We start from the raw sequence: 11,986 nt of genomic DNA, 5'->3' as shown, positions 1-11,986 counted from the left end.
TGATCTTGTAAATACAAATCTTAAATTCCTTTTAGCTCTTCCTGAAAGTTGGGATTTGAAGGCAACTACTATAAGAGACAACTATGCTCTTGATGAAACTACTCTTGATGAAATTTATGGAATGCTCAAAACTCATGTACTTGAGATGGATCAAAGAAGCAAGAGGCATGGGAGAAAGTCAAGGATAGTTTCTCTTAAGGCTGAGGAGGAATCCCCCATAGTGGCTGCCTCAAAGAAATGCAAAGGAAAGGCTCTCATCACAAAGTCTGATACTGAGTCATCAAGTTCTGATAGTGATGAGGATTTAGAAACTGAAAGTCTATCTGAGATGGATGTTGATGAAGAGATGATGAAATTGTGCGCTCTTATGGTGAAGGGTATCACAAAGATAGCCTACAGGAAATTCAGAAGGGGAAGGAAGTTTTCCAGGAAAAGTGGAAGTTCTGATAAGAAGGGATTCAGAAAATCTGAAGGCAAAGCAGGAAAGTCTGACAGATGAGATTACTCAAATGTTAAATGCTACAATTGTGGTGAGAAAGGCCACATATCTCCTGATTGCAAGAAATAAAAAGGTGACAAAGGCAAGGCACTTGTCACAAAGAAGAAAAGCTGGACAAACACTTCATATTCTGAAAATGAGGTGAACTATGCCTTGATGGCAAATGCTGATAGCAGTTCTGATACTGCTGAGTTAAAGGTACCTCAAACAACTTATGCTTTTCATACTGATGATATTACTGAGTTGAGATCTTATCTTAAAACCATATTCATTAGTTATAGAGATCAGACTTTAACATGTGATATGTTAACTTCTGAAAATCTGGCTTTTAAGAAAAGGAATGGCTATTTAGAAAAAAGAGTTAGTTCTGTTTCATCAAACTCAGAAAGAAAGAGATGATGCTTTTTATGTTAGAGATGAAGTGTTAAAATTGAATCAATCTCTAAAAACTGGGTTAGAAAAGGAAAGAGAGATTATCAGGATTTGGACTAACTCTGGCAGAACAACTCAGAATTTACTAAGTAGTGGAAACTGGAAAGAGGGCTTAGGTTATGGAAATGATAAAAGTGAAACAGGAACTGAACAAATTAAGCCAATTATTGTTAAACAGACTACTAAGTCAAAGGTAAATCTCGTTAAGTTTGTAGCTAAAACTGTAAAGTCTGATTCTGAAAAGATGAAAGATATTGATACAGAAGTTAAGGCAGAGTTAACTTCTGACAAATTAAAACAGGATAAACCAGCTGAAGTCAACATAGGCTTAATGACAAAAAAGCAGCTTAAGTATAAGCTGAAAGAGATTAAGAATGTAAACAAGGTAAATCCACCTAGAAAAAATAGGAATGGAAAGGAAGGTGTGAATAAAAGCAATAATTATTTGCCTATTCCTAATGCTCCTAGAAAGAAATGCTACAACTGTGGAAATTCTAACCATCTGGCTTCTTTTTGCAGGAAGAATAAGAATATAAACTCCTTACCTTCTAAGTCAGGAGTTAAGAGTCAGTCTGTTAGGTTTAAGCCACAAAATTCTTGTTTTCATTGTGGTAGTTTATGGCATTCCATTTATACTTGTAAGAAATATCATAGTTTGTACTATGATTATTATCAAATAAAACCTTCTTTAAAGAAAGTTAGCATTATTCCTTCTAGTGTAAGTTCTGATGCAAAGTCTGATACTGTAAATTCTGATAAAAAAAATGTTGACATAAACTCTGATGTTAAATCCGATGCAAATGTTAACAAACTTAATAATGCCAAAGGATCCAAGCAAGTCTGGGTCCTTAAAACTAATCATTAGTGGTCTTTGTGATTGCAGGGCAACAGGAAAAACATTCTAGTTCTGGACAGTGGATGTTCAGGACATATGACTGGAAATAAAGCCCTGCTATCAGACTTTATGGAGAAAGTTGGACCAGGAGTTTCTTATGGAGATGGCAACATGGGAAAAACTCTGGGATATGACAATATCAATCTTGGGAATGTCATCATTGAAAAAGTAGCTCTAGTCTCAGAACTTAAACACAATCTGTTGAGTGTTAGTCAAATCTGTGACAGAGGTTATCATGTGGATTTCTTTGAAGAACACTGTGAAGTTGTAAGCAAATCTACAGGCAAAGTTGTTCTAAAGGGATACAGGCATGGTAACATTTATGAAGCCAAGCTTTCAACAAGTTCTGATGGTTCTGCAATTTGTCTGTTAAGCAGAGCATCAATTGAAGAAAGCTGGGATTGGCACAAGAAACTCTCTCATTTAAATTTTAACAATATAAATGAAATAGTCAAGAAAGATCTTGTGAGAGGACTGCCAAAATCAGTATTTGCTCCTGATGGCCTTTGTGATTCATGTCAAAAGGTAAAATAAAGAAAATCTTCATTCAAGAGCAAGACTGAATCTTCAATTCTTGAGCCTTATCACCTACTACATGTTGATCTATTTGGTCCAGTGAATGTCATGTCTATTGCAAAGAAGAAATATGCTATGGTCATAGTAGATGAGTTTACCAGATACACATGGGTGTATTTCTTGCACACAAAAAGTGAAACTGCATCTATCTTGATTGATCATATCAAACAACTGGATAAATTGGTCAAAGACTCTGTAAAAATTATAAGAAGTGATAATGGCACTGAGTTCAAGAATTTGATCATGGAAGAGTTCTGCAAAGACCATGGAATAAAGCAGGAATTTTCTGCTCCTGGAACTCCACAACAAAATGGAGTTGTTGAAAGAAAGAATAGAACTCTTATTGAAGTTGCACGAACTATGCTTGATGAAGCAAAGTTACCAACCTACTTTTGGGCTGAAGCTGTGCAGACTGCTTGTTTTACTCAGAATGCAACACTTATCAACAAGCATGGAAAGACACCATATGAGATGGTGAAGAATAAGAAGCCATATCTGAAGTACTTTCATGTATTTGGATGCAAGTGTTTTGTTCTTAAGACTCATCCTGAACAGCTATCCAAATTTGATCTAAAAGCTGATGAAGGAATTTTTGTTGGATATCCACTTTCCACAAAAGCCTTCAGAGTCTACAATTTAAGAACAAGGGTTATCATGGAATCTATCAATGTCTCGTTTGATGATAAGAAAATTATTGCACTTGAAGATTTCAATGATCATGATCAGCTGAGATTTGAGAATGAAGTTTTAAATTCTGATTCTGCAAATTCTGATAGTCTAAATCCTGATACTGCAAACTCTGATGGGTTAAACTCTGATGTTATTGAAACTGTGGTGACTACGCCAAAGGAAAATGCACCTGTGCAGGGGGATCATATTGAAGATCCAACCACATCTCAAGAAGCATCAGAACCAAGAACAGACTCTTCAAGTTCTGATTTATCAAGTTCTGATGGGCCAAGTTCTGATAATTCTGGAAACTCAAATTCTGATTCATCAAGTTCTGATGGGCCAACATCTGATAATTCTGGAAACTTAAATTCTGAAGAATCCAACTCATAGAGCATAATTTCAGGGGGAGCATCAGAAAATATTGATGGAGATAGCATGGATCATGGGGGAGCATCCAGTTCTAGAGATCACCTTCCATCTGGAAGGAAGTGGACTAAAGCACATACACCTGACTTGATTATTGGAAATCCTGAAGCAGGTGTTAGAACTAGAACAGCAACTTAAAATGAATGTCTCTATCATTCTTTTCTTTCTCAGGCTGAACCAAAGAAAGTGGAAGAAGCTCTTCGAGATGCTGATTGGGTGCAAGCAATGCAGGAAGAGTTAAATGAATTTGAAAGAAATAAAGTCCGGACCCTAGTGCCAAGACCAAAGAACAGATCAGTTGTTGGTACAAAATGGGTGTTCAGAAACAAAACTGATAGCGATGGCATAATTACAAGGAATAAAGCAAGGCTGGTTGCAAAAGGATATTCTCAACAGGAGGGAATTGATTATGATGAAATATTTGCACCAGTTGCAAGATTGGAAGCCATAAGGATATTTTTGGCTTATGCTGCTCACAAAAAGTTTACAGTCTTTCAAATGGATGTAAAAAGTGCTTTTCTTAATGGAGAATTGGAAGAAGAAGTATATGTTGAACAACCTCCAGGTTTTGTAGATTCAAAGTTTCCTCATCATGTCTACAGACTTGATAAAGTACTTTATGGCCTTAAGAAAACTCCAAGAGCATGGTATGAGACATTAGCTCAGTTTCTTCTGGAAAGTGGATTTAACAGAGGGACAATTGACAAAATTTTATTCTATCTCAACCATGGAAATGACTTAATTTTGGTGCAGATATATGTTGATGATATCATTTTTGGTTCTACTAATGACGGACTTTGTAAAAGGTTTGCCAAGCTAATGCAGCTAAGATATCAAATGAGTATGATGGGAGAACTTAGCTATTTTTTGGGCCTTCAAGTCAAGCAGAATGAAGAAGGAACTTTTATTTGTCAATCTAAGTACACCAGAAATTTATTGAAGAAATTTGGAATGCAAGACTGTTCAAGTGCATCCACTCCTATGGCCACTGCAACAAAATTGGATAAGGATACTGGTACATCAGTAGATATTACTGATTACGGAGGTATGATTGGCTCACTACTCTATCTAACTGCAAGTAGACCCGATATCATATATGTTACCTGTCTTTGTGCAAGATTTCAAGCAGATCCCAGAGAACCTCACTTAACAGCTGTGAAAAGAATTTTCAAGTACCTTAAGGGTATAGCTGATCTGGGATTGTGGTATCCTAGGGAATCATACTTTAAGCTAATAGGTTACTCAGATGCAGATTTTGCAGGGTGCAAAATTGACAGGAAAAGCACAAGTGGAAGCTGCCAATTTCTTGGAGGCAGATTAGTTTCTTGGTTTAGCAAGAAACAAAAGTCAATTTCCATATCAACTGCAGAAGCAGAGTACATTGCTGCAGGAAGCTGTTGTGCACAGATTCTTTGGATGAAGAATCAGTTACTGGATTATGGGTTAGAATTTTCTAAAATTCCTATTTACTGTGATAATCAAAGTGCTATTTCTATGACAGGTAATCCAGTTCAGCACTCAATGACGAAGTACATCAGCATTAGGTACCACTTCATAAGGGAGCATGTGATGGAAGGTACAGTGGAATTGCATTTTGTTTCAACAGATCAACAACTAGCAGATATCTTCACAAAACCACTATGTGAAGCTACTTTTACAAGATTGGTAAATGAACTTGGAATGGTTTCAGGTTCTTTCTCTAAATCTGCCTAGTTTATGTTCTGATACATCAGACTTTATGATCAGTATTTACAAATATTACTATCTTTATATAATCTGTGCTTAATTTGCAGTTTACTTAAGTGCTGATTGTTGTCTGATGTGAATTTCTAAACTCTGATAGTGATATGAATGTTTCTGTGACTATTCAATCCAATGAGGATAACTATGCTAGATGCTGACCTAGTAGTCTTTAATATACTAAAGATCCCATGTTTGAAGTAATTGTTTATGTGGAAATCTTTTAACACAAGCAAATTCTGATATTGAGCTTGGTTAGGTTTACTTTGTGTATCTTATTACTAAGTCAAAAACTAGAATGGTGCTTCTTATCTGTTAAGTTATGATGTTTGTAAATCTTGTGAGTGTACTAAGTGTTGATAAGCATCACTTATCAAAAGAAAAAGTAAAGAAAAGAAATAAATATCAGGTACTCCTTTGAGATCTAGAGAAAAATGTATGTGGAAGGGAAGACCCAAGTGCATTGCTGGTATTAAGTAATATGCATTAGAAAAGCAAAATAAAATTTTTGTGGTGACTTTTCACATTCTCTGATTACTGGAGTTTGTCTTAACTACTGCATGGCTGAAAGGTGTAACGTCTGTTCCACTTCTCAATAATTGTTGTCACGTGGGGTGTCTAAGTAAAAGAGATAAAAGATTTTCAAATCTTTTATTTACATTTCTATTCTATTCACTCTTTCTCTTTTTCTTATACTCTCATATTTTCTGACGGTTTACTATACAAACATTTTATCAAACACTTTTCAGGCATTCTAAATTCTCACTTATTTCTCAATGGCACCCAAGGATATAATCTTTAATGGAGCAAAGTTCGTCCCCAACAACTATGCTACCATTCTCACTTAGAGTGAAGCTCCTTCGGAACTTCATTTTGTACAAGATTTCTTAACTCATAGTGAGATTGGGTATGCTCTGACTCAACCTCAATCTATTTCTGGAAAACAAGTGCTGACATTCTGGCGAACTGGGTTATATGATGATGGTGGTGCTGCTGGTTCTCCGAGCATAATTTTCACATCAGGAGATGTCGAGTATGTGGTTACTAAATTGACTGTTCATAAAGCTCTCCATTTACCTGAAGACTGTACATTCTCAACAGTGGAGGAGCCTGTTTTACAGCAGCTTATGGCCAATTTGGGCTATGAGCAAAGCTTGGGAAAGCTGTGTCAATTGAAAAGATCACATATCAGAAAGGAATGGAGTTATTTCTTTGATTGCATCACTAAGGCATTCGCAAATAAATGCTCCAACTTTGATGCTATTCCCATTCTGAGTCAGCAAATCGGGTATGCTCTTATAAATCAAACTCATTTTGATTATGCAAGTGTTGTGCTAGGTTTTATAGGGGATAGGATGACAAAAGATAGGAATGTAGTATATTTTGTTAGATTCTTTCAGCTTATATATAGTTTCTGTTGTGTTGATGAACCCCAACTAGCAAGTGACTCAATTTCACCTTTTAAGCTTGCAAAAAGGGCCTTTAATGACCTGTTAAACTCTGATATCAAGAAGAGAGTTTTGAGACCTTTAAAAATCCCTCAATCAGTAAAACAAGTCTTGGTAAATGCTGATCCAGAAACCTATACAACTTTATATCCTGATGTCCAACCCACCAACACACAACAGCCATCAGCACTTACTCCTGTCACTCAACAACCACTCACATCAGAACATGTCAATCAACCATCAGCACATACTCCAGTAAAGCCTTCTTCTTCTAGAGCAAAGAGGACAAAGATTATACATCAGACACAACAAAAGAGAAGGAAAATGATTCTGAGAGATGAATCTGATGATGAGGCACATGTTCCACCATCAGAACCTGTTGCTGAAGCAGCTGAGGAAGTGTCTCCTCAGAAAACAAAGGAAACTGGGAGTTCTAGGCCCCTCAAAAGGCTTAGAAAGATACATTCTGATGATAAAGCTCCCAAAGTCTCTCCACCCTTGAAGAGATTGAAGAAACAAAGAGCTAACAGGGACATAGTTGAGTCAGATTCAGGGGATGTGGAAGCAGCAGCTAAGGAAGGGGATCAGGAATCTCTGATCCCAAAGGAGAAAATTGTGATTGAATCCCTTCCATCTACACAACCAGAATGTGCTGAAGCCACTGAATCTACACCTCCAATGTCTCCAATTCAAGCTGAAGAAACTACTCAAGACAGAGTGTCTACACCTTCTATGTCTCCACTTAATGATCCATTACATACAGATGCACCAGGTACAAGTACTGAAATAGATATTCACAACTTGAATTTGCCTGAGGTTCTATACTTGGAAGCTCCAACAATTCTTCAACATACTCCACCAACAACACCAATTTTAGATGCTGATTTCAATACAGATATTCCAACAACACCTTTTTGAATCTAGATGATGAAGATCAGATATTAGGTGAGCATCAGAATTTGGATGTTGATCAGAACTTAGAGGATGATTTTGAAACCTCTATAGCCTCACACACTATCATTTTATCAGAGGAAGCTGATTCTGCAAGCTCTGTAAGTTCTGATGCTGCAAATACTGACAATACTGGTGAAGCTGCTATAAATCTATATGCTGATGCAGCTGGTCCTTTAGGACATGCACCTCAACAAGTTCTAGGCAAAGCTGATCTAATCAAGAACTTTGTTAGAGAGGATGCACCAGTACCTTAGAGTGAAACTCCAAGAGGAAAAGAGTGGACCAAGGAATGGAACAAAGTTGATTTTGTTCCCACTGCAAATATTCTTGCTGAGCACCTGGATAAAGCTGGTGAGATGCTAATGAATGATGACTTCAAAGCACAGCTCAGAGTTACTGCATTGAGTACAAGGCACCTTCAAGGTCAACACTCAATAACTCAAGCCAAGGTGAACAAAATTTAAGAAACCCTGATTCAGCAAGACATGAATGTCAAATTGGAAAAGAATAGGTTTTTTAAGCCAGCCTTTGACCGCATTGGGTATATAGAAAAGACTCAAGAAAAGCAGCAAGCTCAAATATCTGATATTTAAAAAAATCAAGCTGCTCAACAAGATCAACTCAATGAAATCCAAAACTCTGTGAAATTGCTTGTCTCTCTCCTTCTACCAGATGATGCCAAAAAGGGGGAGAAAGTGATTAAGTCCAAATGTAAATCTGATCAACCACTGAAGGGTAAGGATGATGATAATGAAGACCAGGGAAACTCTGAAAGGGGTAGAGGTCATGGTCAAGGCAAAGGCTCTTCATCTAGGAAAGCAGGAACTTCTACACAGAGATCAAGTTCTGATGTTGACATAAGCAAGTTCTGACTAAGCCTGATGTTCTGATACAGGGTGAGAGTCATGAATCACAGAAGTTTATGCAGACACTGAAGCTTAAGGGGAAGGAAACAACAGTCTACTATCAAGACCCCAAGTTACAGAAGCTGGATGAAGAAATTTCAAAAAGACTATTTCTCAAAGACAATCCAGGAATGGGCTTTGAAAGTCTGAAGGAAGAAGAAGCCAGACTTAAAGCTGAAAATGTCAAGTCAAAGTCAAAAGCTCAAGTCATTGCAAAGAAACCACCTAAGCCTAAGGGCATTGTGATCAAAGAGAGGACATATACTGAGGCATTTAAGGCCAAGTCCAAATTACAGGTGGAAGTTGATCCTAGATCCAAGGGTAAGGCAAAAATTGATGAACCTGTAAAGATATATATGCCAATCATGGATCTGGAAGCAAAATCTGATGAAGATACTAGTCTGATTTTGAAGAAGAAGAAGAATATTCAAACAACCTCTGACAGAGCTCATGTTGTTCAAGATCAGGACTTTGTAAATTCTGATATGTCAATGAAGCAAGCAACCTCTGACAGAGCTCAAGTTGTCTTGATATCAGAAGATAAAGGAAAGGAAACCTCTGACATTGCTCATGTTAAACCTTCAAAAATTCTACTACCTGGGTTTACTAAAACTCAACAGTCTATTAAACTTTTGAAGATTATATCAAGTGGTTTTGAAGCAAGAGTTATTCGAGGAAAGGAAGATAGAGACAAATCGGGATTGGGTAGTTCTAAAGAAAAGAGAGTAAATAATACTACCTCTGATCCAACCTCTTTGAGTGAACCAGGAGTAGGAACAACTCCTGAAAGATTAAATCAACTGGAGTCTGTACAAATGGTCTACCACTCTGTATTGAAAGAAGATATCATGTTATATTTTATGACAGATGGGAGGGTATTCTAGATTAGAAAGAATGCTATTCGTTTGAAGTACTTTGAAGAATTGCAACATGTGCTATTTCTACTTTAAGTGAAAAACAGGTCAACAGATGGTGCTGCCAGTTATTTAAAATCTGATATTCAAAGGTAGAAGAAACTTTATTCTGTAAAGTTTGACAGACCATACTATCCTAAGTACAGAGCTCACAATGGTGATATTGTTGAGATGAAGCCTAATACTGCCAAAATCACTACATTTCTTGGTATTAAGGGAATTGAATTCAATCTAGAGTCTGATAAAGCCTATGTCATCAGACTGGATCAGGAGATAAGGAAAGCAAAAATAAATGATCTCAGCGCTGCTATCTTTCAGACAGGTGAAGATACAGTTGAACTTAAAGATGCAAAAAGGAGGATGCAGAATGAACTTGAATATGCTGAGAGGAGTCTGTTGAAGAACTATCTCAGAACAACTCCTGACATTAAAGAGATCACACACTGAAGCCAAGTCAAGAACTACAGCTGATAAATTTTGAAGGATATACAGGCTAATGCTGATATCAGACTTTAAGGATGGTAAAAGCTACAAGGACTGTGAGTTGTAGTTGCTTAGTCAAATTCTCATATGCATTTGTACTTAATGTTTTTGACATCATCAAATATCTATTAAACTTGTATATTATGCTAATTTACAAGTTGGGGGAGATTGTTAGATATATTTGTGATGTCATGTCTAATAGTGATTTGTGTTTAGTTTTCAGATCTTGACTAACAGGACAAATCAGGACTTAACTGGAAATCAGTACTTATACTGAAGTCAGAACTTAAGATAACAGAACTTAAGTTATCATAACTTAAGATATCAAAAGATATTTATCAGGAGATAATATCAGGACTTAAGAAGATGTTCAGATAAGGAAGGCGGCTGATTAAAAGAAAAGAAGATCAAGACTAAAACAAGAAGAGATATGCATAAAGAAGAATTCTATGAAGAATAGAAGACTTGGAGGAAAAGATAACTAATTGATATATTTTAGGATGTAGACTTATATTCGATATCAATTAGAAGATTATCTTGTAACTGTGTGTCTATATAAACACAACATAGGGTTTACACTAAAAGTGTTATCTTAATCGAGAATATTACTCATTATAACCCTAGCAGCTCTCGTGATATTTGTTCATCACTGAGAGAGGACGGTTCCATTGCAATATTGTTTTATTAATAAGATTATTCTATGTTACATACTTGTGTTCTTAATTCGATTTGATTATAGTATACACTGTATTCAACCCCCTTCTACAGTGTGTGTGACCTAACAAGTATGATCTTGAGGATCATGCTTGGTTAAATGACATATATGCTATTAGAAATCAATGGATTGGTGCTTACACGAAGCAACATTTTTCCGCCGGCATGACTATAACTTCAAGAAGCGAGTCTACAATTTTTGTTTTTGATGAATATGTGCAATCATCTATTGGTTTGAAGGAATTCATTGAGAACTCCCAAAAGGCTTTGGAGACACAATATCTGAAGGAGGTTAAAGCCGATTATGACACCGAACAATTGGAAAGGAGATTAGTTTTGCACTCGTCCTTGGAAATGCATGCATCCGAAATCTACACGGAAGAAATGTTCAAACGTTTTCAAAAGGAACTTATGAAAAGTACATGTTACATCGTGAACAGTGTCAAAAACAATGGAACTTATATGTCGAAACTGTATTTGGTTGAGAAGGTTACCCTGCCGGAGAATTGCAGTAGAAAATATCGAGTGACGGTTTTCATGTACGAAAAAATTGAATACTCGTGTAAGAAGTTTGAACATTCCGGGATGATTTGCAAACACATAATCCGTTATCTTGACAAAAAACAAAAAATCAAGATACCGGAAAGTGTCATCATGGGTAGATAGACAATGAACAGCAACAAAATTGTGGGGCCTCTTCCATATGCTCCTTCCGCTATTGGTAATGATGGTGCGTCACAACCATTAAGGTATGGTGCATTGTGCAAATCTTTTCAAGATTTAGCTGCTTCCGGTAGTTGTTCCGTTTCACGGTATAAATACTTAATGGGTGTGATTGATAGAGAGAAGAGATACTTGAGAGATGCTTTTACGGATGAAGAGCGTAGCGAAAGAACCCATGAGGCGAAAACTCAAGAGGACTACCAACATGATCCAATATTCGATCCTCGGCCAAACAAGCTCCACCCCAGGTGCAATCTTAGGAGCACCAGGTAACAACCTCTCGTGTGCCCACATCATCAGTAGCATCGTGCATCCATTAAGTGCTGTTGTACTCTTATGAGCAGCCTTGGTCAAACCTCTAAACAAATAGCTCAATACAACAGCTCCCCATATATACGATTTAATCTGAGGTGAATCCTGGATGAGCTGTAAGTACCTGCGACAAAGGAAATACAGAGTAAGTAAGAATACATGGCATGATATGGGCATGATATGCAAAAACAATGCGGCATTAATGTCAAATTAGAACTAAGATGCTATAAACTACAATTTAAGAACTAAAATGCACCAATTACAAGAATTATAGTGTCAAATTGGAAATAAAT

The 11,986-nt window shown here is 36.7% G+C and overlaps 1 protein-coding gene across 1 annotated transcript; it reads left to right on the top strand.

Annotated features, from left to right (window-relative positions):
- Positions 1-10,823: 10,823 nt before the first annotated feature.
- On the top strand, positions 10,824-11,324 carry LOC141673506 (protein FAR1-RELATED SEQUENCE 5-like). Its single transcript, XM_074480255.1, has one exon. It carries the CDS (start codon positions 10,824-10,826, stop codon positions 11,322-11,324), a length of 501 nt encoding a protein of 166 aa, XP_074336356.1.
- Positions 11,325-11,986: the final 662 nt, after the last annotated feature.

This window comes from Apium graveolens, chromosome 7 (genome assembly GCF_009905375.1).
Source record: "Apium graveolens cultivar Ventura chromosome 7, ASM990537v1, whole genome shotgun sequence".
In the NCBI taxonomy this organism is placed as follows: Eukaryota; Viridiplantae; Streptophyta; class Magnoliopsida; order Apiales; family Apiaceae; genus Apium; species Apium graveolens.
The sequence above is the reverse complement of the archived record's forward strand: the minus strand, read 5'-3'. Positions and strand labels throughout refer to the sequence as shown.

What these genes read in the sequence shown, in the direction of transcription:
- LOC141673506 (XM_074480255.1), top strand. Translation starts at nt 10,824, where the DNA reads ATGACTATAACTTCAAGAAGCGAGTCTACAATTTTTGTTTTTGATGAA.